The 19,880-nt window shown below is 44.5% G+C and overlaps 1 protein-coding gene and 1 non-coding gene across 4 annotated transcripts in view; both read right to left on the reverse strand.

The window, feature by feature from the left end:
- epha4b (eph receptor A4b) overlaps positions 1 to 7,957 on the reverse strand; it is a 480,535-nt gene extending 472,578 nt beyond the window's left edge. For 2 of the 3 annotated variants that reach the window (XM_038815297.1, XM_038815298.1), the window contains exon 1: positions 7,716 to 7,957. In XM_038815297.1, coding sequence (XP_038671225.1) covers positions 7,716 to 7,806 — 91 coding nt within the window. In that variant the 5' untranslated portion in view covers positions 7,807 to 7,957. The remainder of the gene's footprint in view (positions 1 to 7,715) is intronic. The other variant, XM_038815299.1, reaches the window with a different exon arrangement.
- On the reverse strand, positions 815 to 886 carry trnac-gca. Its single transcript has one exon. It is a non-coding gene; the product is annotated as a tRNA-Cys (tRNA).
- Positions 7,958 to 19,880: the final 11,923 nt, after the last annotated feature.

A 19,880-nucleotide genomic window follows, 5' to 3' on the forward strand; every position in this document is an offset into this window, starting at 1 on the left:
ACCTTCACAGTCCAGATGACAGTCCAGTGGCTGCTGTGGAAATGTTCAGCGACATGTAGAGAGATCAGAATCAGGTTCACCTGTTCCAACCTCCATAATCCTGCAGTATGCTGACACTGACTGAGCCATCATTTGCAGAATAACCTCATTTGAGGACAGGATTGGTGTCCTGCCATGGGGTGTATACCCCTAAGAGCAAACACCTTCAGGGAGCAGGAGGGAGCTGACAAAGGAAAAGGAAAATGTCAATAGAACCTAACCCTCAAAGTCATGACAATACCTTACTCACAGGTGTCAGTGCATTTGGGTAGCACCCCAGTGTATGCAACAACATTAAGGTTGGCTGCCAACAATGGCAGCCTTTCCTCACCATCTGATGTAGCTGCAACAGAACTCAAATGTGTGAATCATTGAATATTCAAGTACACAATGGTTCTTATGTTCTGAAGATTGGCCTTTACAAGTTTGAATTCTGTACAGCTTGTCAATAACCTAATGGCATCCATGCATTTTGCTACAAATTTATGATATCTAACATGATGTGGAGAGGTAAAAGGGGAAGTACATATGCTCAGTCTGCCTCAAGTAAATCTTTTACATCATTCTTTTAATGATTTAATTTATTCATTCACGGATGTGGCTGTTGCTGACTAGACCAGCATTTATTGCCCATCCCTAATTGCCCTTGAGAAGGTGGAGGTGCGCTGCCTTTTTATAGAATCTATGGCACGGAGGTAGACCCTTCGGCCCAAACTGGTCCATGCCAACCAAAAAGCCCATCTCAGCAGAGAATCAAAGAATCTATGGCAAAATGAGGGAGCACCTGGATTTGAACCAGGGACCACTTGATCTGCAGTCAAATGCTCTACCACTGAGCTATACCCCCACTTCTTGAGCTGATGCAGTCCATATGATGTAGGTACACCCACAGTGCAGGTAGGCAAAAAGGAAGTTCCAGGATTTTGATGCAGTGACAATGAAGGAATGATGTAGTTCTGTAAAGATGAACTTTCAGAGACTCCATTCGTGAACACAAAAAGATTTATTAATAAGAATTGGTCAGCAGCCTCATGGCTGTAGCTTGCTCCCTCCTGCCTAAGAGGACTCCACTCCCTGCAGTGATTACCCACACTGAGTCCTGATTGGTCACTCAAGCCAGGTGACTCTTTTCAGCTGTGTTGCCCTTAAAGGGACAATCACCATAAGCTCCAAGTCTGGTGGCTTCGAGGGGAACTTACAGGTGCGGGTGTTCCCATGTATCTGCTGCCATTGCCCTCGTAAGTGGTAGAGGTCACATGTTTCAAAGATGCTGCTGAAGGAATCTTGGTGAATTGCTGCAGTGCATCTTGTAGATCATACACACTGCTGTCACTGTGCATCGTTGGTGGAGGGAAGGACTGTTGAAAGTGGTGTGTGCGGTGCCAATCAAGTGGGTTCCTTTTTCTTGGATGGTATCCAGCTTCTTGAGTCTTGTTGGAACTGAAGCCAGGCAAGTGAAGAGTATTCCATCACACTCCCTACTTGTGCCTTGCAAATGGTGCTTTGGGGAGTCAGGAGCTCTGAGTTGCTCGCTGCAGGATTCCTAACCTCTTACCTGCTCTTGCTTTGTTTTGGTAGTCCAGCTAAGTATTTGTATGGCTAGTCCAGCTAAGTTTCTGGTCAATGGCAGCCCCTAGGATGTTGATAGTGTGGGATTCAGTGATGGTAATCACTGAAAGATAAGGGGGATGGCTAGATACTCTCCTGTTGGAGATGGTCATTGCCTGGCCTTTGTGTTGCACGAATCTTATTGTCACTTATCAGCCCAAGTCAGAATACTATCCCGCTCTTGCTGCACATAGATTTGGACTGCTTCAGTATATGAAGTGTTGCAAATGGTGCTGAGCATTGTGCAGTCATCCGCGCACATCCCTATTCCTGACCTTATGATGGGGGTAAGATCATTGATGAAACAGTTGAAGATGGTTGGGCCGAGGACACTACGCTGAGGAACTCCTGCAGCCTGAGATGATTGATCTGTAATAACTACAACCACCTCCCTTTATGTTAGATGTGATTTCCATTGACTCCAGTTTCGCTAGTGCTCCTTGATGCCATACTCAGTCAAATGCTGCCTTGATGACAAGGGCAGTCACTCTCACCAACCTCTTGTGTTCAGCTCTGTTGCCCCTGTTTGAATCAAGGCTGTGATGATGTCAGGAGCTGAGTGGCCCTGAGTGGCAACTAATAAAAGTCTAGCGTCCTTCAATTTTCCATAATAGAGGACATAGGGTGATGATAATGAGGCTATTGGATAGAAACATGGAGCTGAAAACAGCCTTCATCTCTTACTTCCCATCTCTAAGCATTTATTTTTATTATTCCTTGAAATTCTATTCATTCATTTTCTTTTGCATCCACATCGTCTTGCTTGTTCCTAATATGGAGAAATCTATAGAAAAGAGGCAGCATAGAGGGACTACATGGTAAACATCACTTCTGTGGCATCTGAGGCAGATATTTTCTGGAAAGAATAACTACAGCTGCCAATTTATAACAATTTCACTCTTCTCTCAATGTTCAGTCACTCTTCCCCACCTCTGTCACGATGGAAGATCTTATTTTGACCTAATAATCAGATCAACTCACATTATTACCAGTAAAACGTCCCAAATCTGAATGCACAACAACATGTCAATATTTAATCACTGGTTATCTGCCAGGAACAGGAGCCATTCACCTCTGTGAACCTATTCATCATGGGCAGCACGGTAGCATTATGGATAGCTCAATTGCTTCACAGCTCCAGGGTTCCAGGTTCGATTCCGGCTTGGGTTACTGTCTGTGCGGAGTCTGCACATCCTGTCCGTGTGTTTCCACCGGGTCCTCTAGTTTCCTCCCACAGTCCAAAGATGTGCAGGTTAGGGCATGATAAATTGCCTTTAGTGTCCAAAATTTACCTTAGTGTTGGGTTGGGTTATGGGGATAGGGTGGAGGTGTTGACCTTGGGTAGTGTGCTCTTTCCAAGAGCCGGTGCAGACTCAATGGGCCAAATGGCCTCCTTCTGCACTGCAAATTCTATGATAATCTATGATCTCCCACTAAAAGTATTGTATGCAAGATCTAGGCTGGTGCTCCTGTGCAGTACCGGGGGAGTGCTGCACCATTGGAGCTGCCGTCTATCAGATAAGATATCAACCTGTGGCTCAATCGGACCTTTGAGGTGGATGGAAAAGATCCCTTGCCACTGCATTGAAGATGAGCAGAAGAATTATCCCCACAGTGTCCCACATCCAGCGTCACAAAATACAATCTGTTCATAGAACATTAGAGTAAGAAGTCTTACAACACCAGGTTAAAGTCCAACAGGTTTGTTTCAAACACGAGCTTTCGGAGCACGGCTCCTTCTTCAGGTGAAGAAGGAGCCGTGCTCCGAAAGCTCGTGTTTGAAACAAACCTGTTGGACTTTAACCTGGTGTTGTAAGACTTCTTACTGTGCTCACCCCAGTCCAATGCCGGCATCTCCACATCATAGAACATTAGAACATTACAGCGCAGTACGGGCCCTTCGGCCCTCGATGTTGCCCCGACCCGTGAAACCATCTGAAGCCTATCTGACCTACACTATTCCATTTTCATCCATATGTCTATCCAGTGACCATTCTGTACAGTTCATTACTGTATTGTTGTTTCTGGGATCTTGCTTTGCACAACAAACTGGCTGCCACATTTCCTACATTGCAACCGTGACTTCACTTCAAAAGTAATTGGTTGTAAAGTGTTTTGGGATGCCCTAAGATTATGATAGGCATTATGTAAACATAAGCCTTTCTTTCTATAGATGGCTAATGTGAAAGGTTGCCCGATCTATTCATTACATAAATGTGCTGGCCTAATTATAACATGTGGGTGATAGCTGAGCGCCACAATGGCTTAGTTGGGAAAATACGCTCTTTTTGCTGATACAGACTATAACAATGCCAGGTTTTATTACTGATCTGATCTGTACTGAATTACCTTGTTTTGGCCAGCAGACCATTGAACTGCTGCAACTGGCATCAGTCTCTTTGAAATTCGGAGAAGATCTTTTTAAAAAGCCACACTTTCTACTCCTAAGCAGTGATTACTGCTGTACAGTGAAGTCACCATAGTCCCAGGTGACTGTAGGCTGCTTTCCTCTTTGAGGGGGAGAGTTGGCTGGTGAAGATTTAACCTGAGGATCACCACACCTCAGGCAAAGAGCAAGGTTGTGCCTTCATGAGTAACCTCAGGCGGTACAGAAATTGAACCCATACTGTTGGTCTCACTCTGTATCACAAACCAGCTGTCTAGCCAACTGAGCTAAACTGCCCCTTAAACTTCTGCTGAAAGCAGATAGGGTTTGATTTTGAACCTTCTCTCGTCTCATAGACTGCGAATGCTCACTATCTTAGACTCACTACTTGGAAAAGCTACAGGAACGTTGTTGGCATTTATGGAGTCAAATTCCAACATGAGTCTGTGTCGTCAGAAAAGGTAAAATTATAGTTTGTGATTAGAAAATTAGCTGTCAACCAGTTGTTACACTTTGCAGTCATAGATCCAAAATGGTGCTTTGTTTTAGGCACTAAATTAGACTGAATGGCTGAATGTCGAGATGGGCCAGGATAAGCTGAAAGTGCTCCGTCACTTATCTTTTACAAAGTGCAGGGCACATACATTGTTCAAACTATCAAAAGTACTGGCCTTCCTTTCTCTGGATACTTAAAGCTTTGCACTGTTCATTGTTGTTGTGAATTGACACATCTCCAATACAGCAGTAGACACTGAAAAGGCTGACTCAGTTAAATATAAGCAGCTCCTGAATATCACTCCCAAAGGCGAACGACAGGAATGTGCAGCTTGTTTTCTCTCATCGCTGACCTCGACTCATCACCTTGGTTTTTCAAAATATTTTTCTTGAAAGCATTTTTCATAAATACAAAAATGCACAAGCTAAGCCTCGGCAACAGGTAACGAAGCTAACAGTCCAACTTCCCCATCTCCCCCCCCCCGTCACCCGAAGCCCGCCTCCTTCATTTTCCCCTTCCCCTCATACCCGTCCACACAAAACAAAACACCCGTAACCCCCCCCCCCCCCCTCCCCCCGGCGACATTTTTAAGATGTCAATAAACGGCTTCCACTTCAGGGTGAACTCCTCTTCCACTTCAGGTATGACGAACATAACTTTTTCCAGGTACAGAAGTTCTGCCAGCTCACTCACCCATGCCCTCGTCTTTAGCGCTCCAAGTCCTGCCAACTCAACAAAATCTGTCTCCGGGCTATCAGAGAGGCAAAGGCCAAGAATCTGCCTCTCTCCCCACCTGAACTCCCGAATCTTCTGACACTCATAATATCGGCACCTCTGGACTCGGAGCCACCTCTACCCCAAAATATCAGACATTACACCCGAAAACCCCTTCCAAAACCCCCTCAACCTCAGACATGTCCAGAACATATGAACATGGTTCTCCAGGCCCCTCCCACACACAACTCTCACCTATCCTGCATCCCTGAAAAGAAGCGGCTAATCCTCAAGACCATCATGGGTTCATCTCATTATTTGAAGATCAATATAAGTTTTTGAGGCGCTGCAGAAATCAGCACATTTGTGCATAAATGACGAACATCAAATCCGATACTGCAGTTAAAGACGAGTTGTATCTGACACCTTGTTGCTTGTAGGAACAAGAAGAGGCCATTCGGCCCCTTGAGTCTGTCCCACCATTCAATTCGATCATGGCTGATCGGCCAGCTCAGTTGGTCAGACAGCTGGTTTGGGGTGTGGAGCCATGACCAACAGCGTGGGTTCAATGCCCATACTGGTTATCAATGACGGCCCTGCCTTCTCAACCTTTGCCCCTCACCTGAGGTGTGGTTAAATTGCCACCAGTCAGTGCTCTCCCTCTGAAAAGGGGGGAGCAGACTGTGGTGACTTGCTCAATACTAAATGTTAGCCAAGTTAAGACTGAGATGGGGAGGAATTTCTTCTCTCAGAGGGTTGTGACTCCTTGTCACATAGAGCTGTGAGGGGCAGAGTCCTTGTATATATTTAAGGCTGAGATAGATTCTTGATTCGTAAGAATATCGAGGGTTACAGCAAAAGGTTGGAAAGTGGATGTGAAGAATGTTGGATCATCCATGATCCTATTGAATAGTGAAGTGGGGCAGAATGGCCTACTCCTGTTCCTATTTCTAATGGTATTTCTAATGGTTTTATTATGGTTAGCTGATCTCAACTTGTGCACTAGAATTGGCGTTAGCATCCCTGGCATTGTACTTGCAGCAGTAGGGGGACTGAAATCGGCTGGGCCCCCCACTTAGCAGTGCTGTCTGGTGACCCCTGCTGGGAGTTATGTGGATATATAGGACAGATTCAATGTTGGGCTTTATTGTGACCCCCACTCCCATTTACCATGTGAACAACAACCCCTGGGCAATAGAACAGAGAACTGTCCTCCGGTGAACAGCATCCCAGTGAGAGCCTCCATCTGAGGTGGGGGTAGGGAGAGAAAGTTAACCAAGGCAAAAACCTAAACCTCGTCACAAGTGCCATAATTAGTTTTGCTCCCCCCCCCCCCCCAAAAGGGAGGGGGATTGTGTGGGCTTCTGTAGCTTTCAGGGGACCGTGCTCTCTCCGTGTGTGTGCTGGCCTCTGATTAGGCGTTCAAACTACATACACAATAAACCAGCTGACAAAAAAGTAGCTGTGTAAAAAGTTACCTTTTTCCAAATCTGTGAGAAAAGCTTTAAATTGTATGTGCGATTTTTCAGTTTTGAAAAAAGACGCCGTTACCGAAAGAGAGGGCAAAAAGAAAACTGAGCCGATCATGTTTAAACTCCCTAATTATGCCGTCTGCAGAAAGGAAATTTGATTCAAATCAGCAGTGGCGGAACCTGAGGCGAGAAAGACTGCCACCTTGTGCCTGCCTGTGAGTGAGTCAATCTTGATAGTGGACAAGAGATGTGGGAACACACACACACACACAGACAGGATGATTGATCAGGACACTGAACCAAGTGTGTGTGTGTCCCCTGACAGGTAAGAAGTCTACGCTGGATAATTTTAAGGCTACAGGTCTCAAAAAACACTTCGGATCGAACAAGCAACTTTCACGGGGCGCACCACAAAATGATGACCAACTTTGCTTGCATGCATGATAAAATGTACCATACTGACCTAAATCTATTTAATAATGAAAATCTAAATGCACCGTCGCCGCTGAGCACAACCCGATCCGTGACAAGATCCCAAGTGATGCTATTAGACAGTTCATTATTATATTGCCAAATATGCGGGTTAATATATTTGACTAAAGGCGCCCTCAAGGGAAAAGACCCAGTTGTCGCCGATTCCTCACCCTATCCTCAAGGCTATTTCTTGGCAGCACCTGCTAAACTTCCTGCTCCATCAGCAAATTATTAACGATGCAGTCGATTCTAACAGACGAGTTTGCATCTCTGGTCAATAAGGAAACGGTGAGACCGAGAGTCTGCCCTTCATGATGTCCAAAAGCAACTCTGATCTAAATGACATCCTGCAGCCCATAATTCGAAGCCCTTTGCAGTGTCTTCCAAAACGGTTCACATGCAGGAAAAAAAATCCAACGATTAAGATCTTGTGCCTCAACTCATGACAAAACATTGCAAATCCCATACCATTAACTTTTCTCTCTCTCTCTTTCTCTGTGTGTCAATCGCCTCAAGTGAAACTTACCCTCGTTGGCTGGGTAAGTCCTGGCCGCATCGCTGCTGAGGATGAAGTGGAGTGTGTGCAGCAGGGGATAAATCCATCGGTGGAGAGCCATTTTAGGCCGCTAGAGTCTGCATCCCTCCTTTAAAGTTACCGAGCAGGAATAGAAAGAGAGAGAGAGAAGAGAAAGAGAGATGGGAGCCGAGAGGCTGCGGAAGGAAGCACCAACAACGTCTCTCCCCTGTCAATCAGACAGCCGAACAGCGCTGCCTCACTCAGCCACCACCTTAAAGAGGCAGCATCCTCCCTCCCCCGCCCCAGCAACGCTGCTTTAACATCCACGTTAGCATTACAGCGATGCTCACATTGTGCAAACGTGCACTGAAGGAGACAGAGAGAGAGAATAGGACACATCCACACGGTGAGAAGTGAGCGGCTTGTATTGAAGCACAGACATGGGCAGCAGACCTGTTGGGCGAACGATTTGTGTAAACTCCATCTCATTCTCTTGTTAAGCTCAATTTTATAAATGCAAATCCTAATTTCCAATCGGACGTTTTGCTTCCATAACCCCTGCCTAAACTCTTGCGGGTGTAACATATGTATCGTTCGCCACGACACAAACTTTGCAATAACTTTCACCTAAAAAGATAATGCCTTTTAAAAATTAATTTCGATTTAAGCCGGCGTTTTATTTTTCCGTGAGAGGAATTTTTATTTTGACTAAGTGACTTTGCAATGATTGTTTTTTTTTTGTTTTATCCTGCAAGCGAATGTCACTCGGAACTAACTGTCAGCTTATTCACCTCTGATTTGGACATGTCCATCAGATTTTCTTGTTTCAAATGAGCAATGTTTCTTTAAGGACGCCCCTTGTGTTAGGAGCCCCGCTCTGACTTACTAGTAACCCTTGCACTCAAAGCTGTCTGGCCGTGTTAAACTCAGCAACTTCAGCGCTGTACATCGCAGTCTGGGGACAGCCCTTAAAGGAGCATCCACACAGTGAATATTAACCCTTAAAGCAGCCGGGCAGCACTTTTGTCCGGGCAAAACAAAACCGATTAACTTATCAATGCATCCTTAAAGTCAACCCCTGCCATAAGTCGAATTGCCTGTTATCGCCGTCAAATTTGACAGTGCTATTTTCATTTTTTTAAATTAAAGGTAAACTGTGCGTTTAATAATTCGCCCTGACACACACAGGAAAGGTATAAATGTTTTTTTTTGCACATTAAGTCAGAAGGGAAGAAGTTGTCACATTCCGTCCAGCACAATGCATTCACAACAAAAATACTGCGGATGCTGGAAATCTGAAATAAAAGCAAAACACAAAGTGCTGGAACAAGTCAGCAGGTCTGAAGAAGACTCATCTTCGACTCGAAACTTTAACTCTGTTTCTCTGAGGAGCTGCTGACTATTTGCAACACTCTCTTGTTTTTAACCCCTGCATCCAGCCCATTCACTTTGAGGGAATGTGTTGCTCCCGCAGGCCAGTGGCAATCGACCTGTCTTGTCTCCCAGCTCACAGTGTGTGAGACCCGGCACCCTCACTGGCCAGCACCTGGTGACCTTGAGTTCAGTGCTGGTCAATCTAAGCCGTGACCTCTGGTTGCAGGAAGGATGCGGGGCGGATCACCTCATTTCCAAAGACAAAGCTAAATTTAGCGTCTGCCGAAGAGCTGACACGGGGCAGGGGTGGGTTAAAACTGCCTCGTTCTGCAGCTGTGCGATTCGATGAAGTCAACCCCTTGAGGAAGATCTCGTTCTCCGTAAACCCACCGGAAAGCAAATGCTGAGACACCCACCAACCGTCTGCAAGCAATGAAGGATTAGTGATTGGAACCGTCAGATCTACTTGGTGCACACTGATATTGACCACTGCAGCACATGGGAGTGGGGAAGGTTGCAGCGACTGGGGTTGGCTGAAGGTGTCTTGTGTGTGGGGAAAGGGGAGAGTGGGGACCGCCACTCACTTCTCCCGCCCAGTCTACAAATAGCACATGCGAGTATGAAAGGCTTGCATCGAGGGTGGGGGACAAGCGCCTGCACGCCAAATTAAGATCTGGAACGGTTTGACACGTTGCAGTAACTTTAGAAGGGAGTTGGGTCGATTTTTGCTAGATATTTAAAAAGAAGCCACTGGGGAATGTTTCGGATCTTTTGTGGCTGGGAGTGTGATTGTCCCAAAGCATCGCAGTCACTCTGTTGTGATACATAACTGTGCCATCCTGCTTTTTCGAGGTGTTTAGTGTGATTGATACATTAAAGATAGGAGGTGTTGGGACAGCTAAATAAATATGTTCCATCTACTTAAATCACACGGATATTTAAAACACTCGAGTTCGGAGTCTTTTATTTTGAACCATGCCAATTATTTTAACGATTAACTCGTTAAATTATTTTAATGATTAACTCTCCTGCATCAGTTGAGAACATAGCTGAGTTGTATCTGCCTGTGCTCCCGAATCTCCTGTACTCACCACTGTTAAAACTGCTCCAGTGAAAATGCACAGTGCCTTGGCGTTTATAACATGATGATTATGATATTTATAAAACACAATAAATGGTTATGCAAGAGCCAGTTATCAAAAAAATCAAATCTGGATGCAGTAACAAGACCGAGGAATGGGATACAAGAGGGAAACTCCACCTAATGGTGTCCAATTGGACTCCAGATTTAGGATCAGCTATAAGAATGGAAATTGTTGCAGCGCTGAAGGAGCCCATTCGGCCCATCATGTCTGCACCAGCTCTTCTAATGAGCAACTCACATAGTGCCCCCCGCCCTCTCCCTATCACCCTCCACATTCTTCCTTTTCAGATAACAGTCTTTTGAATGCTTCAACTGAAGCTGCCTCCATCACACTTTCAGGCAAAGCATTCCAAACTACAGCCACTGGCTGTGAAAAGAAAGTTCCTCATTTCACTCCTTTTTTTAACCAATTATTTTAAATCTGTGCCCATTCGTTCTCAATCCTGTCACACGTGGGAACAATCTCTACCCCTCTATCTGTCCAAATCCCTTCTGATTTTGCATAACTCTATCAGATCTCCTCTCAGCCTGATTTTCTCCAAGGTAAGCAGTCCTAACTTAGAATCTTAGAATCACGACAGTGCAGAAGGAGGACATTCAGCCCATCAAATCTGCACCGACCCTCTGATAAACCCTCCCTAGAACCATCCTATCCCTGTAAATGCCCAACCTTTGAACACAAAGGGGAAGTTCCTCCTACTTGGAACCATTAGCGGGAATTTTTTCTGTACTCTCTCTAATGTCTTCATATCCTCCCTAGAGTACGGCACCCAGAACTAGATGTAATACTCTAGCTGAGGGAAAACTAGTGACCTAACCCAGTTGAACATAACCTCCTTTCTCTTATACTCTATGCTCCTATTGTTCTATGTCAGGGGTGTGGAGTTTGAAACATGAGGCAGTGTAATGCAACACCTTGAAGCAAATATATTGATGTTTTTCTTAAAAGGATCGGTAAAATGATTAATGTTGCACTCCATAGAATCTATAGAAACCTTTCAGTGCAAAAAGAAGGCTATGCAGCCCATCAAGCCTGCACCAACCCTTCGAAAGAGCATTCTACCTAGGCCCACGCCTCCTCCTATCCCGTAACTGCACGCATTGATCATGGCCAATCCACCTAACTTGTACATTCCTGGACTCTAAGTGACAATTTAGCATGGCCAACCCACCTAACCTGCACATCTTTGGACTGTGGTAAGAAACCGGAGCACCTAGAGGAAACTAACGCAGACAAGGGGGAGAACGTGCAAACTCCACACAGTCAGTGACCCAAGGTTGGAATTGAACCCACGTCCCAGGTATAAAGGGAGGCAGTGCTAATCACTGTGCCAATCTCTAATAAGCTTTTTTTCACTGCACAGTATCAGTGTTGGGCAGTGAAACATTTCTACTGTTTCCCCCTAGTGTCAGCATCATATAATCGTACAGCAAAATAGGAGGCAATTCAGCCCATCAAGTCTGTGACCACCTATGAAAGAGATAGCTATTGGTTCCTTTCCTTGACCCTTTCCACACAGCCTGCAGATTTATTTTTCAAATATATAATCCAAATATATTTTTGAAACTTATTTCTGAATCTACTTCCACCACCCATGCATTCCAATGCATGCATTCAATAGAGCTAGAGTTTACTCTAATTATTTTGTTCCTCTTTCCATTGTTCTCCATTCTTGTTAAAATCGTACAGGGAAACTGAGTACAACAATGCATATCATCTCATGTACCCGCCAATCAACCTGACTTGCTTGGCTCCTGTTGCTGAGCATCGTCTGCGCCTTCACATAAGGAGGGAGAAAGCTCCTGGAGAAGGTTTACATCAAACCAAGCCTAACGCTACACAAATACCTGACCAATCCACCTGCTGCTGGCTTCCCATCATGCCAGCCTGGATGGCTAAGATCACAGTGATAAGGAATATCACTGGAGGCCCTGTGGCAGCAGAAATGGAACCAGCATGACACCATTAAAAACCAGTTCCTCATCATGGATCCCACAGCCCACCCATCTGGCTTCAACCTGCCACGCCACCATTGGGCACTCATCAACTGTTTCCGCACTGGCCAAGACCTTTGTTCAGCAAATTGGCACAAGTGCAGCCTTGCAGGGAGCCTGGATTGCAGCTGTGGTGCACCCCAATCACTGACTCACTTCACTGACACAATTCAGCGGAGGGCACAGGGAGCTCCATTTAACCACCGTGGAAGGTATTGCCTGGCTTGTTGATCACTGTACATGCTAAAAGAAACCTGGAAAACTGTTCCACTGGCCTGAACCTGACTCAAGTGGCAATTTGTCTTGTCTAAGCTGAGACAGTGTGTAAAACAAATTATTTAGTTGGATGAGAAATCGCACGGTGCAGTTTGATTCTTTATCTGAAGCCCTCATTGATTTTCCAACAGAAGTCAATAGATAACAATTGGTTGGCAATGAATAAACTGTTGATCTGAAACATTGTGGGTGGCACAGTCGGTAGCACTGCTGTCTCACAGCACCAAAGACTCGGGTTCAATTTCAGCCTTGGGTGACTCTCTGTGGAGTTGGTACTTTCTCTTCGTGTCTGCGTGGGTTTCCCCCGGGTGCTCCAGTTTTCTCCTACAGTCCAAAGATGAACATGTTAGGTGGATTGGCCATGCTAAATTGCCCCTTAGTGTCCAAAGATGTGCAGGGTGGGTGGATTGGCCATGATCAATGCGCTGGGTTACGGGGGATAGGGCTGGGGAGTGAGCCTAGCTAAAGAACCCTTACAGAGGGTTGGTGCAGTTGCAATGGGCTGTATGGCACTGCAGGGATTCTATGGATTCTTCTATGGATTGTTTTCATCCTACCTGTTCCATTTAATCCCAAGTCCGAGAGGCTGCCTTGATTGAGGTTAGCTAACCACCATCCAACAGACCAAGGATACTCTTGCGCCATATCGCAATGTGATGCATCAGCAGACAGACCTCATTCAAACACCTTGCGGGTAAAATTGGTACCATGAGAAGTACCAAAATGGACAATAATGAATGAGCAACCCGTTTCATTTTCCGTCAGATTTACTTTTTCCTTGGAGTTCAGTGGAAGCAAAATCACTAAGGTTTTGTGTTACTGCCCAATTTTTCTTCCCACCCCCCCTCATCCCCCACCATCCCCCCACAGCCAGGTCATGCACCATTTGTGCCAGGGAGGTGTGTGTCTTCTGCTCCAGTGTGTCCATTGATGTTTCCTTGAGCCAGCTGCTAGACATCAGTGAGATGGAGAATTCAATCAAACATGAGATCTAGTCAGTTTAATTTTGCTATACATTAATGCTTACGCCATGCCATGATCGCATTAAACTGACCTGAAACAGTTTTTTTCTTTACAATATTACACATTGCCCCTAAACAAGATGCTGAACTTTACCTTTAAACTGAGACCTGCTAAAGAAGGAAAGTGGTAACATTAGCTTGGACTTCGTACTCCTTTTACAGATGAGAGTTGACATAAGTTCAATGGGCCTAATTTCATAGTGCAGAAGGAGGCCATTCGGCCCATTGAGTCTGCACCAGTTCTTGGAAAGAGCACCCTACCCAAGCCTACACCTCCACCCTATCTCCATAAACCAGTAACCCCACCTAACACTAAGGGCAATTTTGGATACTAAGGGAAATTTAGCTTTGCCAATCCACCTAACTTGCACATCTTTGGACTGTGGGAGAAAACCGGAGCATCCGGGGGAAAACCACGCACACACGGGGAGAACATGCAGACTCCGCACAGACAGTGACCCAAGCCGGGAATCGAACCTCGGACGCTGGAGCTGTGAAGCAACTGTGCTAACAACTATGCTACCGTGCTGCCCATGGTCTCCTTAATACCACTGTGACTCTACTAAAACTGTTCAAGATGCACATTGATAGTAATGCATAGTTTTATTGAAGAATCATTAAAGCTGTTACTGAAATATATGTTGTTAATTTGTTATGGCTGCTTGATTTGCTCACAAGATCATGAGATAAAAAGAGGAAGGCTATTTGGTCCAGTTTATTTTCATCCAACAGAAAAGATAATATAAAACCTTCTGGATCCACCATCACAACAGCCCACTGTCCTTTCACTGCTACATTGTTATCTCCAATGTGCGAGGTAATGATTACTCATCTATAGATGAGTTTAGACTTTCCTCAGTTTGAATTTATGCCCACTTATCCAGCTGTCATAGGAACAACAAGATTGGGGCTGATCTGTACCTCAAATCCATTTACTCTTATTTCTTCCACATCCTTTAATACCCTTTTTGAATAATCTGGAATGTGCTAATAGTTACATTAACAACACATTTAAGATGATCAGTCAAGCTTGTAATGTGGCTGTAAGAGCCCTTCCTGTTGATTCCCCTATTTCCTTCCCAGTTCTCTTATTTTGTTGTCATTATTCTGATACATGGATATTTAATGGAAATATACCTTTAAATGTGGCAGAGGAAGCGAGGAACTCAAAATTTGCAAAAGTTTGCTATTGGAGGTTTATCTTTTAACGAGCAGAACTCAACTTTCTGCCACCCGGGATATTGGAGGGATTTGGTTTGATTGGTTGGCTGGTGGCCAATGAATTGGCCAAATGCCATATTGTGCCCAGCAACAGGCGGTGATTAGGGATGGTTTTCAGAGAACCCAGGAAGGGGCAGTTGGGTTCTGGACACAGAGAGGAGAAGCTGTAGGCTCCTTTCTCACTCTTTCTCCAGACATTTTGCCCACCTGTTGCTTTCCGCAGAGAGGTTTTGAGAGCTGGAAAACCATTACAGATTGAAAGCAAAAATCTCCAGCTGAAGGCCGAGACTGAAGAAAGTTGTACTGGAAGACATCCATCTGAAAAGAGATTTTATCCTTTTTACTTATGTATTATTTTTTTTACACCCCTCTTTCCTCTTTGTGTTTGTCTATCTTGTGTGTGATGTGCGTGTGTGTGTGTGTGGGGGGGGGGGGGGGTAAGGAGGGGAGAGGGTCAGGAATTAAATAATAGTGAACCACTTGTATTTGCTGCATATTTAATTATTATTAATAAAAACTAATTGTGCTTAAATTTTCAAAATTAGTGACTAGTTATTGGGCAGCCAAAGAATAAAGACAGGATTTCCAGGGGCAGGATTGTCTGTGCCGCCGTGTCTACCCACCTATCGGCCATTGGGAATGTCAGGTTGCGGCTGCGGACTCAGTCCGCGGCCGCCCTGGGGAGGATTGTTCACGGGGGAGGGGCCTCATGGACGGCGAGGGGAGCGAGCGGGCGTCACGGACCCACAGGCCCGGGCGATCTCAGGGGGCCTACATTTTTGGTACCGCTCCATGGTCCGATCCGTCATGTCCCACCGGGGGGGGAGCTACTAGCTTGCAAATGTGCGAATTCCCGACCGGAAGTGCGGGGGCCTGCTACGCTCTGCAGATGGGAGAATCACTCAGGACTTTCTTAAGGAAAGTCACGAGTGAAACGCCAGTGTTTTTATGCTGGTGTGGGGACATAGCCCCATTATTGGATAATCCAACCCTTGGTAGTTTCTAAGAATTAATCGTTGATTTCAATTATGTTGTGAATCTGTGTCAAGTGGGGCTGGAATTAACCATGCACTAGCCCCGGATGTTATAATATGACTCATACACACTTGCGAGAAGTGAAATACACTCAGATGTAGGAACCCATTCTGTGCAAACGTAAGGAATATGTTCAAGCATTGCTCCTTTTTTGAATTACTCAAGAATTTGGGGAGCCTCAACTTACCATTTCCTTAACCACAGCACCACCTCAGCCAATCAGTGTCGACTTGCCAACCAATCAGTAGCCTTTTCTCCTGCAGGATAAATTGTTGTAATTATTTGAAAGTGGGCATTCTTGTATTTGTCCTGATGGGTGCAAGGCAAAAAACCTCAGCAACATATCTCTCTTTTCAACAATGTTCAAATTAGCACATGCAAATTATAACAGGATAGCATAATCGCTTCACAGCTCCAGGGTCCCAGGTTCGATTCTGGCTTGGGTCGCTGTCTGTGCGGAGTCTGCACATCCTCCCCGTGTGTGCGTGGGTTTCCTCCGGGTGCTCTGGTTTCCTCCCACAGTCCAAAGATGTGCAGGTTAGGTGGATTGGACATGATAAATTGCCCTTAGTGCCCAAAATTGCCCTTAGTGTTGGGTGGGGTTTCTGGGTTATGGGGATAGGGTGGAGGTGTTAACCTTGGGTAGGGTGCTCTTTCCAGGAGCCGGTGCAGACTTGATGGGCCGAATGACCTCCTTCTGCATTGTAAATTCTATGATAACATAACAAAGCTGACTTCCTTCTCGGCATCGAATGCTGTCACAAAGTCATAAGGTACAAAGTGTAGGGATGTACTTATCAGACCATGTTTGTCAGACTCACCTCAATTGAAATATTGAGGGGGGACTGTAGGTCAGAATGATGTTTTGGCCTGTTCTGCCAGTTTTGTGCTGTTCCTCCTGTTTCATCTGATCAGCTCTGACTCACATCAGTCTTGTGGAATCCATGGCATTCTGTCAGAATAGACATACTGCAGAGGTTTTCTAAGGGGTTTGGGGAGGAGGGGTGGCGGGCAGGAAGAATGCAAGTCAGAGTTTGGCAAGTATTTTCTACTTTGCCAACAGTTTCGTCCCATGAACGCCTAGTTCAAGCATTACGGTGAATACAGTGGTCACCTCACTAAAAGCAAGCTTTGAATATATTTAGCTTTGACAGTGCACTGCTTTTAATTGGATTCTGCGAGTGTATTGCAGGTGGCAGATGGAATATCCGTTATATGCACATCAGTTGTCAATATCCAGATCACAAACAGTATATTCTACTGTCAAGAAAGTTGGAGAAAGACATTTTTGCTTTGTGGGTCTACTGTTTAGTGCAGCTCCATCAGCAAAAGAGGAGGCCCAAGGCAAGTGCAGAAATTATTCTCTTCTGCATTAGTCATTTCCTCATTGCTATGGATGACAACCTGAGTGCCAAAAAGGTATTGCATTACACTGCGCTTATCAGTCATAATGCGTGTCCCTGTTGAAGCTGATGTGCAGTTTGTTCCGTGACAGTTTCCGTTCTTAAGAGGCAAACAGGAAGGTGGAACATCTTAGTGCGCTGGTTGGCAAACAATTTATATCATAATCGTATTGAAAATCATTATGATCGATGCTTAGTGGACTGGACAAAGCCATTAGCTCCCCTCCACTCAAATAAAGAACATTGGGAGAAGATAAGAGAGAAATTCAGAGAAGCAGATGTTACGAGGTTATTGGTTGATGATTTGATTGAAACTATTTCACTGATTCATTTTTTAAAAAGCATGAAAGTTTAAGATTTCAGGAGCAATTTGTGATACTGCTCAAACTATGGTACTAAGATCTAAAATATCAGGACAGTCAGATTGCAGGTTTTTATGTTCATTATTTAATAAATCTACTTCAATAGAATTAGATATGGCTAAAAGAAATTCGATGGAAAAGATATTAAAAATTAAACCTGCAATTATACAAGATTTGTAAAATATATATGCTGATATATATGCTGAATATGTTCCCTGTCTTTACTCGTGTCACAGAATACACAGAATTATTTTAATGTTGGGCGATGTAACAAACTAAATAGTCACATTCAGAACATTAATAGATCTTTTTCAAGAACACTGATGGCTATCTGGGAAAACAAAGGGAGCAATCTTTGTATGTACTGAATGATCTGTTCGTCAGAAAAGCCAGAAGTCTTCAAGGGAAGGGGCCGATGCCCTAGGCTTCACCTCCCTGATAGCCCAGTGAAGATTCCTGCTCAGACTGAGATTGGTAGCGCCGCCCAAGGCCTCAGGCTGGCTAGCTGACCTGGCGGAATTCTTGAGGCCAAAGAAAATTTGCCATTAGCGGGTCGGATAAAGGGTTCGACTCCTTGTGGAAGCAGTTCACCACCATCTCCAAAGACCTGTTCATGACCAGCAGCTGGAAGGCAGGGGCGTGGGGGGTGGGGAAAGCCAGGGGAGGGGGGGGGGGGGGGGTGGAGAGACTGGCAAGGGTGGTGCGGGTAGTTTTCACACTACCACAAAAATATAAATTGTTTGCACTGCCCCCATTATACGTGTGCTTGCAAGCTGTACTGCTGTGACATCCTGCAACTTGATGAATTTCTGCTTTTTTTCAAATACTGGACTTTGTAATATCCTATTTTCCATATTGGTATTGTGTATTTTGTTTGTCAAAAATGAAAACACTTTGATAAAATTTTTGAAAAAGCGAATGATCTATTCATATTTTTTGATGTTGCTCAAGAGGGAATGTCAGAACTTTCACTGTTCTTCTTCACACAGGTGTCTTGTGAACATTAACGTCCACCTAAACACGAATCCAAAATAAGAAAATGCGGCTCTGAAAATACTGCATTTACTCTGCATTGTACTGGAGCAGCAGAATGCATTATGCATGCAGTCCTGTGCTGAGGCTCTTAACCCCCTATCTTCTGACCCAAAGCTAATCGTATTACTCGGTAAACTAAATTGATCCTTGAAACTGAGAACTGAACTGTCACAGGTACTAAGCAAATAAAGTCAAGGGGATGGCTAGATACACTGCTGCAGTGGTAAGTTTTCAAGTCCAATTGATAGGTTACTCGATAGAATAAGAAAGCATGTATTCAGTTGCACTTCTGTGAAGTGTAGAATGGATCCAAAATTCTTCATTTTAGTTTATGACTGAAAATCATACAGATGCAGTAGGATTGTAATTTGAACTGAAATCCATCACAAGCTACCTTGCTTATGAACCCTCAGATACTTGTCTTTATTATTCTCAGCTTTGATTTGCAGTTTTATAGAATGGATTTATTAGGACCTGGAGTCATGCTTCATGAACAATAGAACAATAAAATAATACATTAGTTTTGAACAAAATTCAACAGCAATATACATGCATTTAACATGGTGTTACAAATGATGCTGGAACTCAGTTATCATAGAGTGTTGCTTTCCTTGGAATGTGAACACTTGACAATTTAGAGGGTTGCTCAGATGAAGCAAACATTCAGACATGCTTACACTACTCATTGCTGTAATGATACCTTGAAGTTTTCATATTAAGCTTAGACAAAATGCAGGATTGATTTGTACTGAAAAGCAAACCTTTTCTTTTGATTGTGCTGTTTTGTGCTGCTGATCAAACCAAATTGGCTTCTGTATGCTAATCAATTTTTGGATGCCTCTGTGTAAACACAGATGAGTACTCAATCGCGTTTTGTATCAACATTGCACAACTTTTTATCCCACCTTCGTCAAAATTGGAAAAAGTACGCATTTAAGTTCTTTGCACATCAAGATGTATTCTCTTGAACACCAGCCTCAGAGAGAAGCTAGACATTGAAATTAAGTGATTCAAAGGCAGAGAGGGAGACAAGCTGGAGTACACACAGTGTCTCCCTTCTGCTTCAAGTCTTCACACAGGCTGTTGCCTCACATTGACCAGCCCCTCATAGCCCTATTAAACAAAATTTGCAGTTGTACGCTGCATAAAAGTGGTCCGGTTAGAGCCTGAAAATAAACGTGGATGGCGAGCAGCTGCAAGTTATATGAGACCGGGAGACCAATGGTCGCGGCATGAGCCACCGGCAGTACACTACTGCAAGCAGGCATATGAAGATCTCATTGTCCAATTCTTCAATTAAGCTCTGC

The sequence above is a fragment of the Scyliorhinus canicula genome, chromosome 13 (genome assembly GCF_902713615.1).
Source record: "Scyliorhinus canicula chromosome 13, sScyCan1.1, whole genome shotgun sequence".
Taxonomy (NCBI): Eukaryota; Metazoa; Chordata; class Chondrichthyes; order Carcharhiniformes; family Scyliorhinidae; genus Scyliorhinus; species Scyliorhinus canicula.